This window comes from Artemia franciscana, chromosome 13 (assembly GCF_032884065.1).
Source record: "Artemia franciscana chromosome 13, ASM3288406v1, whole genome shotgun sequence".
NCBI lineage: Eukaryota > Metazoa > Arthropoda > Branchiopoda > Anostraca > Artemiidae > Artemia > Artemia franciscana.
The window spans coordinates 44,110,800-44,132,685 of NC_088875.1; the positions used below are offsets into that span (position 1 = coordinate 44,110,800).

General features: G+C 34.2%; 1 protein-coding gene across 2 annotated transcripts in view; it reads left to right on the plus strand.

The window, feature by feature from the left end:
- The window catches only part of LOC136034974 (junctophilin-1-like), a 195,957-nt gene that overhangs the window by 35,195 nt on the left and 138,876 nt on the right, over positions 1 to 21,886 (plus strand). For both annotated transcript variants that reach the window (XM_065716536.1, XM_065716537.1), the window contains exon 3: positions 6,235 to 6,509. In XM_065716536.1, coding sequence (XP_065572608.1) covers positions 6,235 to 6,509 — 275 coding nt within the window. The remainder of the gene's footprint in view (positions 1 to 6,234; positions 6,510 to 21,886) is intronic.

Consider the following 21,886-nt stretch of genomic DNA (forward strand, 5'->3'; position numbering starts at 1 on the left):
TTTAACGATTTGCTGTATTGGAAAAATAACATACAAATACCAATCACAATTGTAAATATAATCACAAAAACTTTTATGCTTGAAACTGTTAGAGAGGAAAAGTATAAATCAGAGACAAAATTAGGTTTGGACAGTGAAGCTACCCTCACCCTCTCCCACTTTGCCAATAGCAACTGACACCTCTTGAGGGACCCTGACATAAGGCGGCTGTGTTGAACCTTTTTCATAAATCTGGGAGGTCTTAAAAAAAAAGTCAAATTTCACCCCAACTGTCAAACCTTTATGTTTAACATCTAGTTTACTTAACACCTAGTCTTTAAGTAATATCGTCATGCCTTCGGGCTAAAGGCCTTTTTCACATTTACAGTGCTTTTAAGTTTTCAAGTCCCAAACGCAGTCCAAAGAAAAGGCGCACTTATTAGTTTATTCATTTATTCTTATGAATGGATGATGGAGACTATATTTGGATAATATCCAAGAAGACGAAAGTGTAGAAAGACTCTTTATGACAAGCTAAAAAGCCTGAGAAAAATGTTTTTATTTTCTTCTACGAAGGTTCGATGGAAACAAGTGCACTGTTTTGGCGCTATTTCATCTTCTACTTGGAATACTGCCAATAAAGCATTCTCTTTGGAAATTTATATGCAAAATCCAGTTTTGCCTTCGAGTTTCCTTGACAAGTTTTGGCAATTTAGTATCCCCTTTATATCTTTTTTTTGCTAAAGATAAGAATTTCTCAGGGCATTCAAAGAAACTTGGAATTGTTCTGCATGCTTATCTCAGACCTTCTGAAAAATAGATAAAGAAGGTAAAAAAAGTAAACAATTGAAAACATTAAATTAAACGGAAATAAAACTAATGATAGAAATAAAAAAAATCCTCTGAAAAACTTTACTAAAAATCCAGTGAAGAAAGAAAATTGTAGAGGAATATTTAGGCTAGATGTCAACATAATTTCTGACGAAATTGAGCCCCCCCACATGCAAAAAGAACTTTTAAATGGTTTTAGAATGTACCTTGTCCCTCAATGGAAGCATTAAAGACTTGATTTTAATCTAAAGGAGTGAAAACCCCCCAAAGAAGGTATAGCCTAGTAATGACAAAGCATTCCACTGGATTTTGTACTGGATTGCACTGGATCTCTCTAGCTGTTTTGATTATTATTGGCTGCCTCCCAATTTCGATATAGTACCTGTAGGCATAAATTTATGATTAATCATAGGTAATTGGTTTGAGACTGTTTGCACAGGACGTTGACTGCTGTTTATATGAGAGTATCGTCAGGTGCTAAAATCCATGTAGTGACCAAAATGGGTCCAGACATGTACAAAGCCTCCATTTAATTAGAAGCCCCGAAGACTTCTTACTGTCTCGTTCTAAGTCAGCTTAAACGTATTGTTTATGCTTGAAAATAAGTTTTTAGTTCGTAACCTTCATTGGTGAAAACCCTTGCTGTTCTTGAGACCAATACGATATCAATGATTTTAATAACAGGGGTGATGCGACATTAAACGTTACAACGCTGAAAGACAGCGATAGTATTGACATTTGTTCTGAAAAATTCAGACGTTTTTCACCTTGCTAGCAGTTTTAGAAACTCGTCTTCCAGGGTTATCTAATAAGAAATTAAGGAAGAATTAAAAAAAGAATTTATTTATTCAGGTGGGAAGAATAGGATATATAGACAGTAAGTAGAACTTATGATGATTAAGGAAGCTCCTCAGCCATGCCGAGATGAAGAAGTTATTGATGATAAAATTGCAGTTCCTCACTTTATCAACGGCAGCGCAATAGCATTGTCAAACAGTTCGCGGTAACAAACTTTAAGTATGGAGCGACCCGGCTCAATAGCAGCCGAAACTCTAAAAAACAGAATTTTGATATCAATAGATAATCAAAAGAATCAGATATTTATGCTGATTTTGAAAATGTAAGTTTCATCAAGTTTAGTCCTACTTATCAAAAGTTACGAGCCTGGGAAAATTTGCCTTAATGTCGAAAAAGGGGGGAACAAACTATAAAAGTAATTAAATCTGAATTAAAATCACACAGTCAGATTCAGCGTATCAGAGAACCACACTGTATACGTTTCATGCTCCTATCTGTAAAAATGTGGAATTTCGTGTTTTTTGCCAGAAGAAAGATCACGGATGCGTTTTTATTTGTTTTTGTTCTTTTTTTCCAGGGGTGATCCGATCGATCCAGCGGTCGTAGAATGTTGCAAGAGGGCTCTTTTGGACGAAAATTAAAAGTTTTAGTGCCCTTTTCAAGCGATAAAAAAAACTGGAGGGCAACTAGGCCCCCTCCAACGCTCATTGTTTCTCAAAGTCACCAGATAAAAATTTTGAGATGCCATTTTGTTCAGCATAGTTGAAAATATTCTAATAACTATGTCTTCGAGACTTAATCCCTCAAAATCTCTGGGGGAGGGGCTGCAAGTTATGAACTTTGCCCATTCCTTGTATATAGTATTGGTCATTGGGAAGTATACAGAAGTTTTTTTCCGGGAGGGGGGCTCTCGTGGGGCCGGGGGGACAGGGTTACGTGGCAAGATCGTTCCATGGAGGAAGTTTTCATGAAGGAACAGAATTTTCCATGAGGGGGGTGCCGGATTTCCTAGCATTATTTATAAGAAGATAAAAAATTAATTAAAAAAAACAAGTTTTTTCAGCTGAAAGTAAGGAGCAAAATTAAAACTTAAAATGAACAGAAATTATTACGTATATGAAGGGGTTCGCCCCCTCGTCAATACCCTGCTCTTTACACTAAATATTTTGGTACTTTCAAAAGAGCTAATTATTCTAATTCAGCTAAAAGGTCTTTGTAATTCAGGGCTTTCATATACGTTAATAGCTTCTGTTCGTTTTAAGATTTAATGTTGCTCCTTACTTTCAGTTGAAAAAGCTTGTTTTTTTTATTTAATCTAAGTAAAGAGCAATATGGGCACAATCCATTATTATTATTTTCTTTATTTAGACCAGAGTTATTACAGAAACTTCAAAAAGGGAACATTCGATTGGAAAATAAAGAGGGACTAGTGAAATGAAACGTGAAATGAAAAGGGGCAACTCGCCCCTCCCACGCCTATCGTTTCCCCAAATACGTCAGTCAAGTTTTTAAGATATCTTTTTTGTTCAGCGTAGTTGAAAGATCCAGAAATTATGTCTGAAGATCATAACCCCCTTACGACCCTCAGGGCAAGGGTTGTGAATTATGTCCTGGGGTATTTAAGCTTTTTATGGAAGAGACGGTTTTGTGAGCTTTAGAAGAAGATCATTTGATTGGAAATGTATAGTTCTAGTTCCCTTTTAAGATTTAACAATGATTTAGGACAAAAAGACCTCCTCCCTAACACCCTCTTTCCCCCAAACGCATCCGATCAACATTGTGAGATAGCCATTTTGTTCACAATAATCTAAAGAATATATAATAATGGCTTCAGGGGGGGGGGGGCACAACTCTTCAGAGCCCAGGGACAAGGGATGTAAGCGATGCCCCGCGCATAAAAGATTTTTTTGGAACGGATGGTCGCATAAACTTCGGATCAGATGGGGCTTATTCAATTGGAATTTGGTAGATATAGTGTCCTTTTTAATAGTCAAAGTGAATGGAGAGAAACCTGCCCCTCTTCCCCAAGCCTGCCATTCTCCAAAACACATCCAATCAAAATTTTATGAGAATTATTTTTTTCACCATTATTGGAAGGTCCAGTAATTATGTCTTTGGGGATGCCAACATCCCAACAGTCTTTGGGTTAAGGCCTGTAAATTAGGTAATCCGTTCGTTGCTTACGTATAATATATGTCATTGAGAAAGGTAAGCATGTTTGAACTTTATCATAGGCAGCGCAAAAGCGTTGCCTGAGTAAAGAGCGATTACACACGTAAAATACACTCCCCCCGTAAAATTTCCCTCCAGAAACTTCCACCCTTGCTGAAAATACCCTGGTCAGTAAAATTCTTTATGGTCAGCCTGAAAAATTCTCCTTAGAATACTATCAGTTGAAAGACTTCAATTTCTTGTCATTTTCTCGGTCATTCCCGAAATCCAAACGCGCTAGAAATAGCCCCCGGATATTTCCCACGGAACATTTCCACATGCAAAATTGAGTTGGCAAAGAGAACGTAAGAGAATTAAAAATAATTTCGTATAGAAATTCTGTCATATTCCCTCCCCCTCCGAGTGTAAAATTTTTCCTAGAAAATTCATCCACGGGAAATTTTTCTTCCTATGGAAAATTCTCCCTACGTCAACCCGCCCGAGGCGAAAATCCTCCCCTCCCCCCAAAAAAAGTCTTTATACTTCTCGATAAAAATTATTTTACGTAAACAATCGACAAGTTTTATAATTTAGAGGCCACTCCCCATGGACCCTGGACGGGGGGGATATTTTTCCCCTGAAGACGTAGTTATTGGATCTTTCAAGTGTGCTGAACTAAACGGCTACCTCAAAATATTGATTGGATATTTTTGGAAAAATAATTGGAAAAACATAAAGCTGATTGTTTTGATGCATCTATTGATATCAAAACTCCACTTTTTAGAGTTTTGGTTACTATTTCACCGAGTTGCTCCTTACTTACAATTCATTACCCCGAACTCCTTAAAAATAGGATGCATGGTGTGCTAGCATAGATAAATTTGACATAGGGAAGGAAAATAACCATGGTAATAGACTGCTACATCCTTGTGGCACAGTAATCTAGCTATAACCAATGTGTGATTTGATCACAAAATGGCTGATGTATTAAGATTGTGCTCACATGATGGCAAGACGGCCAATCTTATTGATCTTGTGACTTTAAATCGGAGACTAAAAGGATTGATATAAGACACTTGGGCTTACAGAAGTCCCGTTAGTAATGTTAAAAATAAAAGTCACCATCTAGTGGTCTCAAGCGTTAAATTGAAGCTGAAAATCCTGGAAAATAGCCTTCAGGTGGTTATGAGGTTGATATACTCCAAGTTGAGAATTTAAGAGGAACTCCCTGAGAGCAGTTGGATATAAAACTGGAGAGTTTCGCATTTTAAAAGGTGAGATGGGTGTTATAATTTTAAGAAAAAAGTTGCAAGTTAGCAAAAAATATACTCTCTTAAATTTAGTTTTTGCAGGCGGTTTGAATACTATAGATAAAAATGTTAGTAGAATTAAAAAATTTTCGGAGGTTTAGGGAGTACAGGACACAAAAACATGTTAGAAAATTAATGTTAAGAAGGCCAAGTCTTCCACACTAAGGATATTTCAGGCTGAAGAAGTGATACCTGGTAACGAGAAAGCTGATCAAGTAGATCGCTTAAGTTAATTGGATGCAGTTGATATGTGAAAATTATAATAGCCAAGGCGAAAAGGGTTATTTGCAGTTGGAGAAAAAAAAAACTTGAAAAAGTAAAATGATATGCCTGCGAGCTAAGACCGGAGTATTAGAAGCTGCGATAATGACATTAAAAAAGTTTGGATTTTCAAGTAAAAGGATTTATCCCCTATTTGAATTTGTTTTCACTGTCTAACAAAAAAAAATTCTTCCTTATTTGATTGTTATTTGTTCGTCGAGGAACGGCAGCGTGGTCTTCGAAAACACTTACTTTGTATGTATGGGGATGACGTGACGAAGCTTTTATTTATATATCAAATATTATATTACATTTGAATAATTTATTTATTACAAAAATGTTGCTTGATCCGAGTTTATAAAGTTATACTAAAAAAAAGCTTAAAATGGTCAGGCCATATTCTGCAGATGAAAGATAACAGATTGTTAACGATCGTGCTTAGCCTCTTTCAGTTTAAAGACACTTCATTTACAAATTGTTTTCAGTCTTAAAATAGAAGAATGAGATGTCGCAAATTAGTAAAAAGCTTTAAAATGGACAAGACTACAGTTTTGGGGGGATGGGACAAAATGAAAGCACGAAACTAGATGCTGAACTGGCTTTTCATTGTATTTTGAATTTCCTATGATGAATGAAATCCATAAAGTCATAAAAACCATGATGTCAGCAAATGTGAGATTTTTAAATTACAAAAATGGAAGAAACTCAGTAATAGTAAAAAGAATATAGAATAATTTTTAAAAATGCATGCCGTTTATTAAATTGTCCCACTTTGGGACAAAGCATTGCCCTGACCCTAAATTACTGATTTTTACGTCGAAATGGGAACATTGTGATTGTAAGGACTTTGTCTTACCGATGCTTGTTTATTTTTCTCGTCTATAGTAATTTCCCCTCGTTCTAGGTACTTTCCAAGGACAGTGGCTAAGAGGTCTCCGCCATGGGTATGGAGTTAGAGTTAGTGCTCCATTTGGGGTCGCGTCAAACCAGCGGGGAAAAAACTTCCGTGGATCACAAGTTTCACTTAGAAGTGAGACAATGGATCCTGCTGCAGAAAGAGATCGCAGACTCGATGATGGACGAGGTGGTTTTGTGCTGAAAGCCAGGAGTGATGAGGTACCGGCCCGTCGTCGGTCGCTCGTCGAACACACTTCAAGTATAAAGAAATCTATTGTCCAGGTAAAAATAATTTATTGCACCAACAGAGAAAGCATATATCGAGCTCGAAAGTATATTAGGTAGGAAAAAGGGATGCTGAAGGAGCTAAGGTTTTGGCCTATTTCATTTACGAAATTCGAGAAAGAAGTTTTGCAATGAAGGGTAAAAGGTGAATTTCAAAACTTGAAACTAGCAGAAATTAGCTCATAAGCAAAATTTACTATGAATGACAAAATAAAACAAAACACCAACGAAAATTACAGTAAACTAAAACTTAAAAATGACATAATATACCGCAAATAAGAGCGGCATTGCTGTGCCTGTGGCGGAATATTGAACTGATATCTGCTTTGCTAGTAGAAACAAAACCAAAAAATGAACGGTTACGGCATACATAAGCTGACATGTTATGCCATCGTATATTAAAAGAGAATATTTAAATCATAATTACTCAAAGAAAGAAAACGATCAAAAATGGGATTTTTTAAGGCCAAATGAAAATACTGAGGAAAATACAGAAAGTGAATATTTCGAGAGAACAACCGCCTCTCTTCTTCAGCGCGAACAAAATAATTTGATCAAGGAAAAAAAAAACCTAAAAAACAAGCGTGGAAAATACAACAAAACCAATGAAGAAACTCCAAAAAATTAAATAAAATGCAATAAAAGACCAAAATTTAAGAGTATTAAAATCAAATACCTAACAAATGATGAAGTGAGCTATTCGCCAATATCCGCGATTTGCACAAAGTCCAAACAAATTTGAACTACCAACAACGGATACTAACGAACAACTAAGAAATAAAAGAAAATATTGATTCACTCAAACAAACGAAGCAGAAATTGAATACATTGGCGAACTAGGTCACCTGATTTCTGATTTTAACCATTGCATTTCTTGTGGACACCCTTTGAGACCTAAGGGGTTGATGATATATTTGATTATGTGATTGGGGAAGTGGTTCAACGTTTATTCCAGGGATTACTAGAGTAATCCCTAAGGGAAAGCCGTTACTTGACCTAGTATTGAATATTCAATTGCTGCTTTGTTTCTTTGAGTGAATGGATTTTTTCTTCTTTTTTTCTCAGTTGTTCGTTAGTATCCGTCGTTGGCAGTTCAAATTAGTTTGGATTTTGTACAAATCGCGGATATTGGCGAATAACTCAGTTTATTGTTTGTTAGGTATTTGATTTTAATTCTTTTAATTTTTGATCTTTTATTGAATTGTATTTAATTTTTTGGTGTTTTTTATTAGTTTTGTTTGACTTTCCACGCTTGTTTTTTGGTTTTCTTTTTCCTTGATCATATTATTTTGTTCGCGCTGAAGAAGAGAGGCGGTTGTTCTCTCGAAATAATCACTTTCTGTGTTTTCTTCAGTATTTTCATTTAAAACTGCATTTTTGATTATTTTCTTTCTTTAAGTTATCGTAGGCCCATTTACATGTATATATATGTATATATATATATATATATATATATATATATATATATATATATATATATATATATATATATATATATATATATATATATACATACATATATATATATATATATATATATATATATATATATATATATATATATATATATATATATATATATATATATATATATATATATATATATATATATATATATATATATATATATATATATATATATATATATATATATATATATATATATATATGTATATTTATATATATATTTGTTTGTATGTAGGTATATATGTATATATATATATATATATATATATATATATATATGTATATATATATATATATATATATATATATATATATATATATATATATATATATATATATATATATATATATATATATATATATATATATATATATATATATATATATATATATATATATATATATATATGTATATATATATATATACATATATATATATATATATATATATATATATATATATATATATATATATATATATATATATATATATATATATATATATATATATATATATCAGCGTTTTTCTCACAGTTACTTCGTTATGCAAGGATTTGTAGTAATTATACTGATTTTAAAAATAGATGTAAAATCTTAAGCCAAAAATTAATATCAAGAGGTTTTTCTGCAAATAAATTAACTTGGCAATTTAAAAAAATTAGTTTTCATTATAACGAACTTTTAAATAAATATCAAAAGAATTATCTAGAAATACTTAAAGACATTTTCAACTAATTTCGGAGGTTTGAGAAATGTTGTCGCAGCGCCATTTATTTTGAATTGTGTTTCTAATTGAGCGGATTTTCTGAAAAATTAGCCACATGGTAAAGATGAATTCTATAATTGTTTAGTTCATTCAGGTTTTTTGCAATGTGTTAATATTTGTGATTTGGTAAAATTTATAATATTTAGTTTACCTATTGTTGCTAAAAAGAGGGATATATTAACAGGATAAGCTTGTTTTGGTTTTACTTGGTTGTTTTACATTTGCTGTTTTTTTTTCTTTCATAGGCATGTATTTTGGGGGGGATACTTGACACGGGGATGCCATGGATATTCTGTGGTAGCCACAACACTGTGCTGGGTAGAGAATTTAAAGTGGCGAAACCCTATATAGGCCAGTGTATTCTCCTGATGAGCCCTTATGTTGGGTGTTGCCTCTGAATTATTTGTCTATATTATTTTTTCTATTGTTTGGTAAATGACGACTTATACTTATTGACGACATGACTGCCTGTCCATGGATTATTCTTTATGGTTGATTGTGTATGGCTATGCTGTTTGACCTATGTGATTGTATGGATGAGTAGGGTTAAGGCCTCATTCAAGTGCTGGTCTATATTAATCACTAATTTAGGAAAGCAGTCTTCCTTTTCTCCTTCTGTCTCTCTCTTTTTTTTTTTTTTTTTTTTGTGTTTGTGCTGTTGCATTGGTGATTTCTCCTTTTTTTTGTGTTTGTGCTGTTGCATTGGTGATTTCTCTTTTCATGATATATATATATATATATATATACATATATATATATGTATATATATATATATATATATATATATATATATATATATATATATATATATATATATATATATATGCTAAAGCATCAAGAAAATGAAATCTGACTATTTTTAAAAATTTCCAAGACTATGTACTTGCTTAAAAATTAGAAAAGGTTCGGGAATTTACTGAAAAAGATCTCAATATGCAGCAATGCTGTTTTTTGTAATAGTGGGTTCCAAATTTAAACAAAAGAAATGTGATAGAAAAAAAAGACCGATAAAAGCTAAACAATATATGGCACAAAACAGCCTAAGAATCTATAGTTTTCATTTGAAATATATTTTGTTGTAATGAATTAACAAATTTTATTAATATTCGAATTTTGTATGCGGACGAGAAGTGTTGTCAAGTCTGTATAATTAGTTTTCTTTATTTATTTCACATCTCGGCGTGGCAACACTGAGAAGAAATGTTATGCTGCCCAAAAAGAACCATATTTTTGAAACAGCCAAAAGAAAATCTTAGAAAATCGTGGCTTTGAGTATGAAAAAATGTAAAATAAGTTTAGGGGTAAAAAATGTTTTTATCGAATATCCTCGGCACTGTTAAACCAATTTCCTCTTAAACAAATTTGCTGTAAAACTGTAAACAATCCCCCTAACTTGATACAAAATCTGAAAAAAAATTAATCAGTTTTGCTTTTGAAGGAATTATTCTTCTTTTTATGTTCTCCTATGGAATTTATGCTGTAAATTAAACCAGGTGTACTGACTATGGACACTAGCTTAATGTATTAGCATTATTTGTAGAGCGATTTATTTCTTTTAATATAGAAACAGATGCTTTCATCTGCTTTAAAAGTTCCCTTGTTTATTTCGGAGTTAGCAAAGATTGATAGGAATCTCCATCCAGAATTGAAAACTTCCTTCCAACCTGTTAAACAAAAAAACATAAATTGTCTAAAAACATTCAAGGTCCTGTTCTAACTCATTTCTCAGTGAGAGGACTATTTTCTTGGAAACAAAATAGCGAATCTATATCTGATAGACCTAAAACTTGTTTCGTGAAACAACAAGACATTTTACAGAGAGAGAGAGAAAAACAAAAACAAATGAAAGGTAGTGAAGTTGTTTCCACGCACAAAAGGTAAAAAAAAAATCAAGAAAAACAAATTTGTTCTTTCTTTTCGTCTATGAATGTTTCATCCCTTGTTATAGGGGATGAATTGACTCAGCAGATGAAAGTCTCGTTCAACTTTTGTGGCTGCGTTTCTGCCCTTTTTTCTCTAGTAATCCCAAGTGTATGGTGGCATAATTCTATTCCATTTCGCGCTATACGGAGGAGCGCCTATTGTGGAGGTTAAAGGCCTAAAAGTTTTGAGTCTAAAATACAATGTCCTTCGCACGGGAAAGTGCCGTTTGTCGACCTTTTGAGAGTGATTTTTGGCCCTTGGCCATTCGTTGGATGCGACTAAGCCAGTGAAGCTGGCGACTTTTGAGCCGGTTCATTATAGCTGGTACATTTTGAATTTGATTTTTTTTATCTACGGTTTTCTTTTTGTTTTTTATCTGTTTCTCGCTTTGCATATTTAGTTTTCTCTGTCCTTTGATATTTTTTAAACTTGTTCTTGAAGTGCATTCAGTACCGTGGAGGTCTTTGCCAAATATCTTCTCCAATACCAGAATTTTTTTTCGCTTCTCGGGTTGTATTTCTGGTTTACTCTTGTCTTGTCTATATCTTCTTGCCTTTTTCTTGCAATGAGATCTGACTGGCAGTGGACTTCTCCAAAAAATCTTTTTTGTTTTTTTTATTTCATCCCCATGGAGACTTTGTTTCTGGCTTTTTGGCTTTTCGGAAGTGACCAAAATATTTACACTTCTATGACTATGTCCATTGGCTTAATTCTTTTTCTTTGTTTGCTTTGTCTTTTCTTTTAATCATCTTCATGCAACAAAATGGCTTTGTGGTCGTGGCCAGAATATCTGCAACTCTCATATTGTGTCCACAGACGGTAATTGTTTATTTCCGATTGTCACTTAACATACAATCTACCTGTTTTTATGAGGTTGGTCCCCACTACACCGGTCTCGGCCTTTCAACGTTCTCATTCCCACGTGCGAAAATTTTTCTCAAATCCTACGCACGTTCGAGCACTTCTACACCCGGAGAATTTGACAATGAACAGATAAAACAAGATATTCTTTTATTAAACCAATAAATAGTTCTTCTGGAAATTAATGCTTCTTTTGGCGCATAGTCAAAGAAAGGATTATTATCTCATCAGGAAGAAAAAATGCAGCATAAGCAGATCTTAGGTTATCAATTTTCCAAGACTTCCTAAATTCCAGAATGACAATGATCCTGATCATTAGTGTGTATTCTAATAGAAAAGATTCTTTATCAGGCTTAATTTAGCGAAAAGGCGAAAAAGCTGAACATATTTAAGAATTAAAATGAAGAAATGCAGAACATACATAAACTTATGCTGTTGTTCCATTAGATTTTAGTTGAAAGTTTTTAAGATCACATTATATTTTCCTAACATTGTCAGTGAAATAGTATGGTACCTAGAATCTTTATCTGAGAGGGATCAAGCCAATGGGGAGTGGGATTAAACTGCCAAAGAAGTAAAATTTTAGGTATCTCTATGCCTTACAAATTATTAAAAATGATTTATGTTTTGATTGTATTGCTTATTTTATCACTATCTTAAAAAGAAAAAATAATTTAAAAACATGCTCGAACTTCCCGGTTTTTTTCAAAATCAGTATAGTTATACATAAATTTCTAAATATAACATAAATTCCCATCGATTGTTGCAACTCATACCAAATTATATAAAAATCAATTGGTAAAATTTTTGGCTGCATGATATTGAATCATCGAAATTTTTGTTTGTAAGTTTTAACACCTTCATTCTTTTCACCTTTTTTATTAACCTCTTTTCGGTTTGGGTTTTATCTCTTATGTGAATCAATTTTTTAGTTTTAATTTAGCTCTTTGCTTTTCGTTACACGACTCTTTTTCTTTTCTTTTTTAATTGATTTAGTTTATATAAATACATTCATGGTTGCAAAATCGGTTAAAGCGTCTTATGAATAATAGTCAGTAATATTAAAAAATAGTTGTTATTAGTCGTGATAGTAGTTGTCACAGTAAAAGTAATCGGGGATGGAGTGGCCCCAGAAGTTGTACTGGTATTCCCATAGGAGCAGTACCGGTCAAACTTGTAGAAGTAAGACTAGTCACGGTGGGGGTAACAGTGTGGAAGCAGTCATGATAGAAGCGGCCGTAATAGTAACAGCTGTGGTAGGAATAGTCAGAGTAGAAGTAGTCGTGGTAACAGTGATTGAGATTGAGAGAGTCGTTAAAGAAGTAGATACAGGGTTGGGTGTCACGAAACGAGCAGTCTTAGTCAAACGTGTTGGAACAGAAATATTCACGATTGGAGCATTCCGAGTAGATATAATCTGTCTAGGTTTTTTAAATTTTGAAAATGACACACGACAAGCTGTGAAACAAAAGTTCCAAGTATCTTGAGAGCCAAGTAGTAAGAGGGCTTGCACTAGCGGTGCCTTTGTAAAACACGCAATATTTTTTTTCCCGACCACTTTGTATAGATATCGTAGAAATCGAAAAAGCGACTCACCCAATGGTCACCAGTAGCTGAAAAATGGTTGACCCTCTTTTGTACCTTTTTGTGCCCCCAGACATCCTTGTAACACCAAATTGGTATCCAGATCAAAATTTTGGATAATTGTTTTGTTTAGAATAGCTGAAGGTTTAAGAAGTGTGCCTCAGGGGGTCAAAATGATCCTAAAAGCCTCAGAGGTGAGGGCCCTAATTTATTTTTATCTACTATTCAAATTTAGGTTTTCTCAGAGGATATACTCTTGTGCTAAATATAATAAAGAACCATGTGCCTCCCATATATTGTATTATTTTTTCATTTTCCACTAAGTGTGGTCATAAGAACTTTGAGGGGGGATTAATTCGATTGGAACGTGAAATTTTTAGTGTATTTTTAATAATGTAAAATGACTGAAGGAGAACGAGATTCCCTCTTGTGTCGTATCTGCTGCATCCTGCCGCCCCCGCTGATATCGGGCCGGAACTTTGCGATATCCATTTCACCAAAAATTATTGGAAGAACCAACTACTATGGGTAAGGGGATGACATGCCCCAACGTCCCGATTTCTTATAGATATGTTTTATAGTGGAGAAAGCCGGTGTATTCGGCCTTAAATGTCCAATTGGCTTAAGAGTTTCACTGAACGCCTAAAAGTGAAGAGGAGTACACATTTTGCTAGGAAGGCAAGTCATTAAGGGGCCCGAAAATGGGTCAAAATCTTTTGCCCCTGATTGTTTTTAAATAGAAGATCTGTAACATCTCTGTGATGGCTTATAGGATGAAGGTGACCCTTTTGGGTAGAAATAGGTGGGGGGGGGGGGGTCTCAAAACTGATTATCAACAAGCGATTTGGTTTTAAACGTAATTTTGACGACAAATTTTGCCTATTTATAGACATTTTCCTTACTGGGGCAATGTCAAATCCGTCTACTAGGACGGCATTCGGCTCTTTTCAAAGTCAAGCTTCAACTTATTTCGCTTGCCCAATAGGTCAAAGGATTTTCTGCTTAGTTTCCTTGTCGCGTGTTGGCGATAATAATGTTGATAATAAACGAAAGACTTTGTTTACTTTAAACAGGATTTTACCGGCCGAAGTAATAAACTTTCAACTCTGATCTAAATAAGAAGAAAAAAGAAGGTTCGCTCATATGTAGAGGTTTTTTTATCAGATGAAACGAAATCCGTTTACCGGACCACCATTTGACTTTTGTCTTTCCGTTGTAGCATTAGTGATGATAATGGTGAAAATTATAATAATAATAATAACAAAGAAAATATTCTGTTTAGTTTAAACATAATTTTACGGAATAAAAAACATTCTTTTGTCTCTGGTCTGAAAAAGTAAAGCGATGCGAAGTTCTAACAATGTGTAGACGTTTTTTCCTCAAATAATGCAAAATCTGATCATTTGAGCGGGTGGATCCAAAAATGTATTAAAGCAAATTTTACAAAAAAAAATAGAAAAAACTTGCTGCTAAATAGTGTTTTTGGACTCCGGAAACATTTTGCCAAATCTTTGACTTTTGAAACTTGATTCATTTCCAGGCTATAAAGCATAAAAACGATCTAATAAAGTGACTCTTACTTCAAACGTACTGGAATCATCAATAATCCAACGTCGTTTCACATTTGTTCATTTTGACTTTTGTCAATTTTTGGATAGGTTAAAGTTACTTTTAGTTTTTATCTTTTTGATTATATTATCGCTGAAATTGATTATTTAACCATAATATGAAATCCAACTAATCATTTCGATAGACTAAATTCATAGTCTGTTGTATGAATTCTGGCAGGGGAGGGATTATATTTTGAACTACATCCTTTCTTTCTCAAAATTACATCTTTGACGAAGCGGCTCAATAAGTTTCTCATATTTTCATGTTCGTTCCAACGAACTGACCTGACTGAAGAGAAATTTTGTCTAAATGAAGATGTTTTTCACCTATCATGTTTTTATCCTACTTTTTGCCTATATACACACGTTTTATCATCAGATGACTCAAAATCCAATTGCTGGAGCGGCATTTGACTCCTGTCAAATCCTGGATTGATTGTATTTATGCTTGTCAATGGCTGAGGCTTATATGGGCGAATCAAAACTTTTCTGGTTTTTTTCTTTGTCTTGTTAGCGATGATGATGGTAATGATTTATATTAAAGAGAAGATTGTTCTAACTTTAAATACAGTTTGGACCACCAAGAAATGAAACTTTCCAGCTCTGATCTGAAACAGAAGCGAAGTGAATGTTCATTCCTACCAAAATGCTCTTTTTCCGGACTTCGTGAAATCTGGTTGCTGGAGTAGTGTTGTCAGTTGTTTGATCTAAAATTGCACCACCTAAAAGTGAAAATGCGCCGAAAGCTACATTTTCTAGTGAAAATGCAGCGAATCAATTATTTTCCGCCTCAAGAAATACACCGATTAGAAAAACTAAGTGCACTATCACCTCATAAAAGCGCTGAAATGTCGCAAATGCACCCCCTTTGGCCACTCTCTATTAGAGTGCAATCGGATTCCTGTCAAAATCAAACTCTATGTGTTTTTCGTGTCAATAACTGACCCTTATTTGCAAAAATTAAAGAAATTTTCTGTTTTGTTTCCTTTGCTTGTTAGTGGTGATGGCACAATTTCATGCTCTCTTTCATCTGTTCTTGTCGTCACTTCTGGCATTGACGGCTTTCATTTTGGCAACGCTGCAGAAATTTCAATGCTTCCGCTTTAAGAGAGCTAGTGCATCTGGTCCTGTTTCTAGATAAAGAATGAAATTGGTTTTAGCAGGTAGCATGACATTCTAACAAAAAAAATTCAAGCCCAAATGGAGCGCTTCATTTCTTTTTCTTCCTCAATTGGTGCTAATCAGCTTCATTCTGCTGGTTACAAAGAGCAAAACTAGGCTCGTAGAAGGTGACAATAAAGCTTGCAGAATAGGGCAAAAGTATATAGCGTATCTATACAGGGCAAATAGATAAAAAGTGTATAGGGGAAAGTATATTTACGCGTATATGGTTTGTTCGAAAGCAAATCTTGAAGTCTTCAAATATCTGACAAAATAAGATTGACTATGTCGGTCAATCTTGACAAAGTAAGATTGACACTTGTCGGTGGCACCGACAAGTGTCGGTGCCACCGTGGCAAAAATTATTTGTTTCGCAAATGCACAGGTCTTAAACGCTAAAATAATACACTTGTCTTTTCCGATAGCTCTTGTGCTAAAATTCAGGTCCTTAGCCCCTTGACCTTAGTAAAGCCCTTTTACTTTTTATAACCTTTTCTTAATTGATGATTTGAAATAACATTAAGAGGGGCAGTGTCTAATGAAAAGTAATTTATGAAGCTCAGTTAGTTAAGGCCTTTTTCTTTTTTTGTCTTTGCTGAAGAGCGTAAATGTTAAGGAGGGGACCAACTCCCTCATATGCGTAATAACTTATGGTAGTTTAAAGTTTTAATGTTGCTCCTTACTTTTAGTTGAAAAAAACTTGTTTCTTTTAATTTTATTATTAAAAGCTTCTAGTTCAAATCAAAAGTCGGTCACAGCTGGTGTCACCATAAAGAACTTTGTTAATCAAACAGTTCGTGGTAACGAACTGTAGTAAGGAGCGACCAGGCTCAATAGTAACCGAAACTCTAAGAAAATGGAATTTTGATACCAAGAGTTACATCAAAAGAATGGCATTTTAATGCTAATTTTAAGTATATAAGTTTCATCAAGATTAGTCTTACCCATCAAAAGTTACGAGCCTGAGAAAATTTGCTTCATTTTAGAAAATAGGGGGAAACACCCCCTAAAAGTTATGCAATCTTAACGAAAATCACACCATCATATTTAGCCTATCAGAGAACCTTGTTGTCGAAGTTTCAAGCCCCTATCTACAAAGATCTGGAATCTCGCATTTTTTGCCAGAAGACAAATTACGGATGCGTGTTTATTTTTTTTTTGTTTTTGTTTTTTTTTCGTTTTTCGCGAAAGGGCTCATTCTAACGGAAATTAAAAGTTCTAGTGCCCTTTTTAAGTGACTAAAAAAATGTAGGGCACCTAGGCCCCCTTCCACGCTCAATTTCCCCCAAAATCACCGGATCAAAATTCTGAGATAGCCATTTTATTCACCATAGTCGAAAAACCCAATAACTAGGTCTTTGGGGACGACTTACTCCACCGCAGTCCCCGTGGGAGGGGCTGCAAGTTACAAACTTTGACCTGTGTTTACATAGAGTAATGGTTACTGGGAAGTGTACAGACGTTTTCAGGGGGATTTTTTTGGTTTGCGGGGGATATTTGAGGGGAGGGGGGCTACCGGGGAGGATCTTTCCATGGAGGAACTTCTCATGGGGGAAGAGACTTTCAATGGAGGGGGCACAAGATTTTCTAGCATTATTTAAAAAAACAATGAAAAAATTAATATCAAAAGTTTTTTCTACTGAAAGTGTGAAGCAGCATTAAAACTTAAAACGAACAGAAATTATTACGCATATGAGGGGTTTACCTCCTCGTAATACCTCGCTCTTTACGCTAAAGTATTTTTAGTAATTTCAACTATTTATTCTACGGCCTTTGTGATTCAGGGGTCATTCTTAAGGAATTGGGACAAAATTTAAGCTTTAATGTAAAGAGCGAGGTATCGACGAGGGGTGAGCCCCCTCATATACGCAATAAAAACATACGATAGAAGTTCGCTACGTAATTTAATTTGTAAGTTACGTATATTTTTTACTTATGAAAACGTTCGTAAAAAATTATAAGTTATAGTTGCCTTTTTAAATAATCAAAAAATTGGAGGGCAACTAGGCCTCCTTCCTCGCTCCTTTTTTCTCAAAATCTTCCAATTAAAACTATGAAAATGCCATTTAGCCCCAAAATATTAATATGCAAATTTCGTTTGAATTATTTATGTGCGGATAGCCAAGATCAAACCATGCATTAATTCAAAAACGTCCAGAAATTAAACAAAAAAACAAGTTTTTTTTAAATGAAAGTAAGGAGCGACATTAAAACTTCAAACGAACAGAAATTACTCCGTATTTGAAAGGGGCTTTTCATCCTCAACGCCCCGCTCTTTACACTAAAGTTTGACTCTTTGTCTTAACTCTATTTTTAAAACAGTGAGAAACTTTAGCGTAAAGAGCGGGGCGTTGAGGAGGAAAAGCCCCTTTCATGTACGGAGTAATTTCTGTTCGTTTTAAGTTTTACATGTTGCTCCTTACTTTCATTTGAAAAAACTTGTTTTTTTTATTTAATTCAGTATAAAAGTCAAGTACTGAAATTTGATAAGCAGCTTACGTTTGTCACAAATGGTATCTAATTTTCATAAAAATTGTTTTTAAAGATTTTTGAAATTACTAACTACAAATGTTAGACAGCAATTTTATTATGAGCCTCAAGTTTAGTATTTTACTACATTCTTCCCAAAACGGCATTCAATTTCCATCAAGGTGTGTATTCAAAGGCCTCGGTGTTTGTTAATATATAAAGATTCAGTCTATATAAGACTGATATTATATATATATAAATATATATATATATATATATATATATATATATATATATATATATATATATATATATATATATAAAGATTCGATCTATACAAGATTCAAAAATCGGAATAAAATAAGCACGAGGATGTGCGTCGGAAGGAGGCTCGAGATTCGGTTTCCTCCTCATAAAATCACAAATGTTTGAAGATTTCTGGGAATCTATTATTTAAATTATCATTTTTTATTATTGACCCTCCCCCTACGAAAACCGTATGTATGTGCCCACTAAGGCACATATCTGAAAAATAATGTTGGAGTTTAACCAGAATGAATACTTTAGTGTGATTTGAAGACTGTAATTATGAAAAAAAAGTCATCAATACGTTTGTCTTAAAATGAAATATTAATTCCCTTACTTACTCTTTTGTTCCTACTTGCATTCAAATAAAATATATTAGCTAAATGTGCCATGCCATAAAAATAATTTTGGATTAAAATATATTTTGTTCTTTAAGGCTGTTGGTTATGATTGTTGAATTAATGATATATTTCTGGATTCCTGAAATAGTCTAATAGCTTCGGACTTTTTTTTACTATAATTTTGAGAAGTCTTTTATCCTCTCAGGTTTGAAATTGGTTTTCCCCTGTTTTGAAATTGGTTGCTAGGAGATTCCGCCTTTCTCATATATTCTTTGAGTGCACTTAGATAAGAAAGCCCTTACATATTAAAACGATTTCCAACATTTGTTCTCTCAAAGATTTTTCGTGGTTTGTAAGTTTTAGCAGTGAAACAGCAAAAATCAAACACGTTTTTTTTTTTTTACACTGCGTTCGGTATGTTAATAAGTAAAATACAAAGTACTGCTTTCGATTTCTGAACACACCCTGTATGTACGCTGTAAGATATAAAAAGCGAAAAGAGAAAGGCCTGCCCTACTGAAACTTATAAAGCACGTACTTGAAAGTACTATCTGATTCACTCAAAAATAAAAACAAGTTTTTTTCAGCTCAAAGTAAGGTGCAACATTAAAACTTAAAACAAAACATAAATTATTCCGTATATGAGGGGGTTTTTCCTTCCTCAACCTTCGCTCTTTATGCCAAAATCTGAAAGTTCTTTAAAAAAACAACTTATCTAAATTCAACGGCCTTTGTATTTTAGGAGTCTTTCTTAAAAAAAATAACGACAAAAAGTCAAACTTTATCGTAAAGAGTGAGGGCTGAGCAAGGGGGCACCCCCTCATATACGGAATGCGTTCTGTTCGTTTTAAGCTTTAACGTTGCTCCTTACTTTCTCTTGAAAAAACTTGTTCTTTACAATTTAATTTATGACCGTTTTCAAATCAAGCCAGGAAGTCCCTTTCTCTCCACATCCACCGTAAATTTCCCACGGAAATTTTCCCCGTTGGAAGATTCTCCCGTGAAAAATATCCCCCCCAATGTCTGTACATATCCTAATAACAAATACTATATTTGAACAATCGACAAATTGCGCAACTTAGGCTACAACCTTCCAAATTGCGCAACTTCCCTGTGGGTTTTGTGGAGTCTCGTCATCCCCAAAGGCATATTTATTTGACCTACTACTTTAACTATGCTGAATAAAATGGGGTTTCCAGTGTTTTGATTCAATGTTTGTTGGGAAAGGGGAAGGGTGTAGCAGAGTAGATAGTTGCCCTCCGATATTTTTTGTCTCCCAAAACATGCACTAGAGCTTTTTATTTCCGTGCAAATGAGCCCTCTCCTGATCATTTAAGACCATTGGGTCAATACAATCACCCCTGGGAAAAAATAACAGAAAATAAACACCTATCCGTGATACTTTTTGGGGCGAAAAGTAAAAAAAATCCACATTTTTTTTAGATAGGAGCATGAAACCTCTATAGTAGGGTTCTTTGATGTACTGAATCTGATAGTTTGATTTTCATTAAGATCACTTGAGGATGTTTCCCCCTCCCCCTGATTACCTCTCCCACAGCGAGCTTTTGATCCAGATACTTTTGGCCACATCCAAATTCCTATGCTTCTAATTCCCCCTACCTCCCTGGGTGAGCCCCTTCCAACTTCTACCTGTTTCCTAAGACAAAATTATCTCTGAAACCATTTGAAAAGTTTCATTTTCAAAAGTTTTGAACCATTTGACGATACAGAAGCAGATACGCATATTTTTTATTCACACCCTTATGGAATACAATATTCAGGAATGGTTCTCGAACTCGAATTACCGTAGGGTTTGGTGTGTTCGTTCCACCGGGAACTAATTTGAAGGAGATCAATTATAATAGCCCATAGGCATATGCACTACCATTTTGAAATTGTAAGCCAAGTCTTAAGACTTTCCAATCACGCCTCGTTCTCTTCGTTGATTCAACGAAACAAAAGTTTTCTCAGCTGAAAGTAAGGAGCAATATTAGAACTTACAAAAAACAGAAATTATTCCTTATAAGGGTGGGGTCTTACGGTAAAGTCTAAAAGCTCTTTAAACATGCTTCTAATTAAAATTCAACGGTTTGTTTGAGCAGTCTTTCTTAAAAAATTGTAACAAAAAGTCAAACTTCAGCGTAAAGAGCGAGAGTTAATGACGGGACATGAAGGGGCAATTTTCCAGTCAAAAATGCCCCCCACCACAGAAACATCACCTCAAAAATTTGGTGTGTATTTTCAATGACAAATACTATATGTAAGTAATGGAAATATTATAGCCGTTTACCTGGAAGCTGTTTTGGGGGTTTTATGTAAGCCCAGGAGGCATAGTTATTGGACCTTTCAACTGTGCTGAACTAAAGGCCTATCACAAAGTTTCCATTGGATATCTTGGGGGACCAGGGGTCTGGGATGGGTTTCAGCTTCCCTCAATCTTTTTGGTCTCTTAAAAAGGGCATTAGAACTTTTAATTACTTTCTTAATAATCTCTCTCCCAATATACTTGGACCATTAGTTGGATTTAATCACTCCCTGGGAAAAAAAACAAAATAAACACGAATCCGTAATCTTTCTTCTGGTAAAAATATGAAATTTTACATTTTTGTTGATAGGGCGAGACCCCAATAGTATGGTTTTCGGAAAAGGTGGATCAGACGGTGTGATTTTGATTAAGATCCTCTGTCTTTTTGGGGTCATTTTCCCCTTTTTGTAACTCAGATAAATTTTCTCAGGCTCTTAGCTTTTGATAGACAACATTAAACCGAATAAATTTTATCTACGTTCTGAATCGTCGAATTCAAAATATGTTTTGAATCGGTGAATTGAGGAAGAAATAATTTCTTTCTCAATAACCCCTCTCCCAATATATATGGACCATTAGTC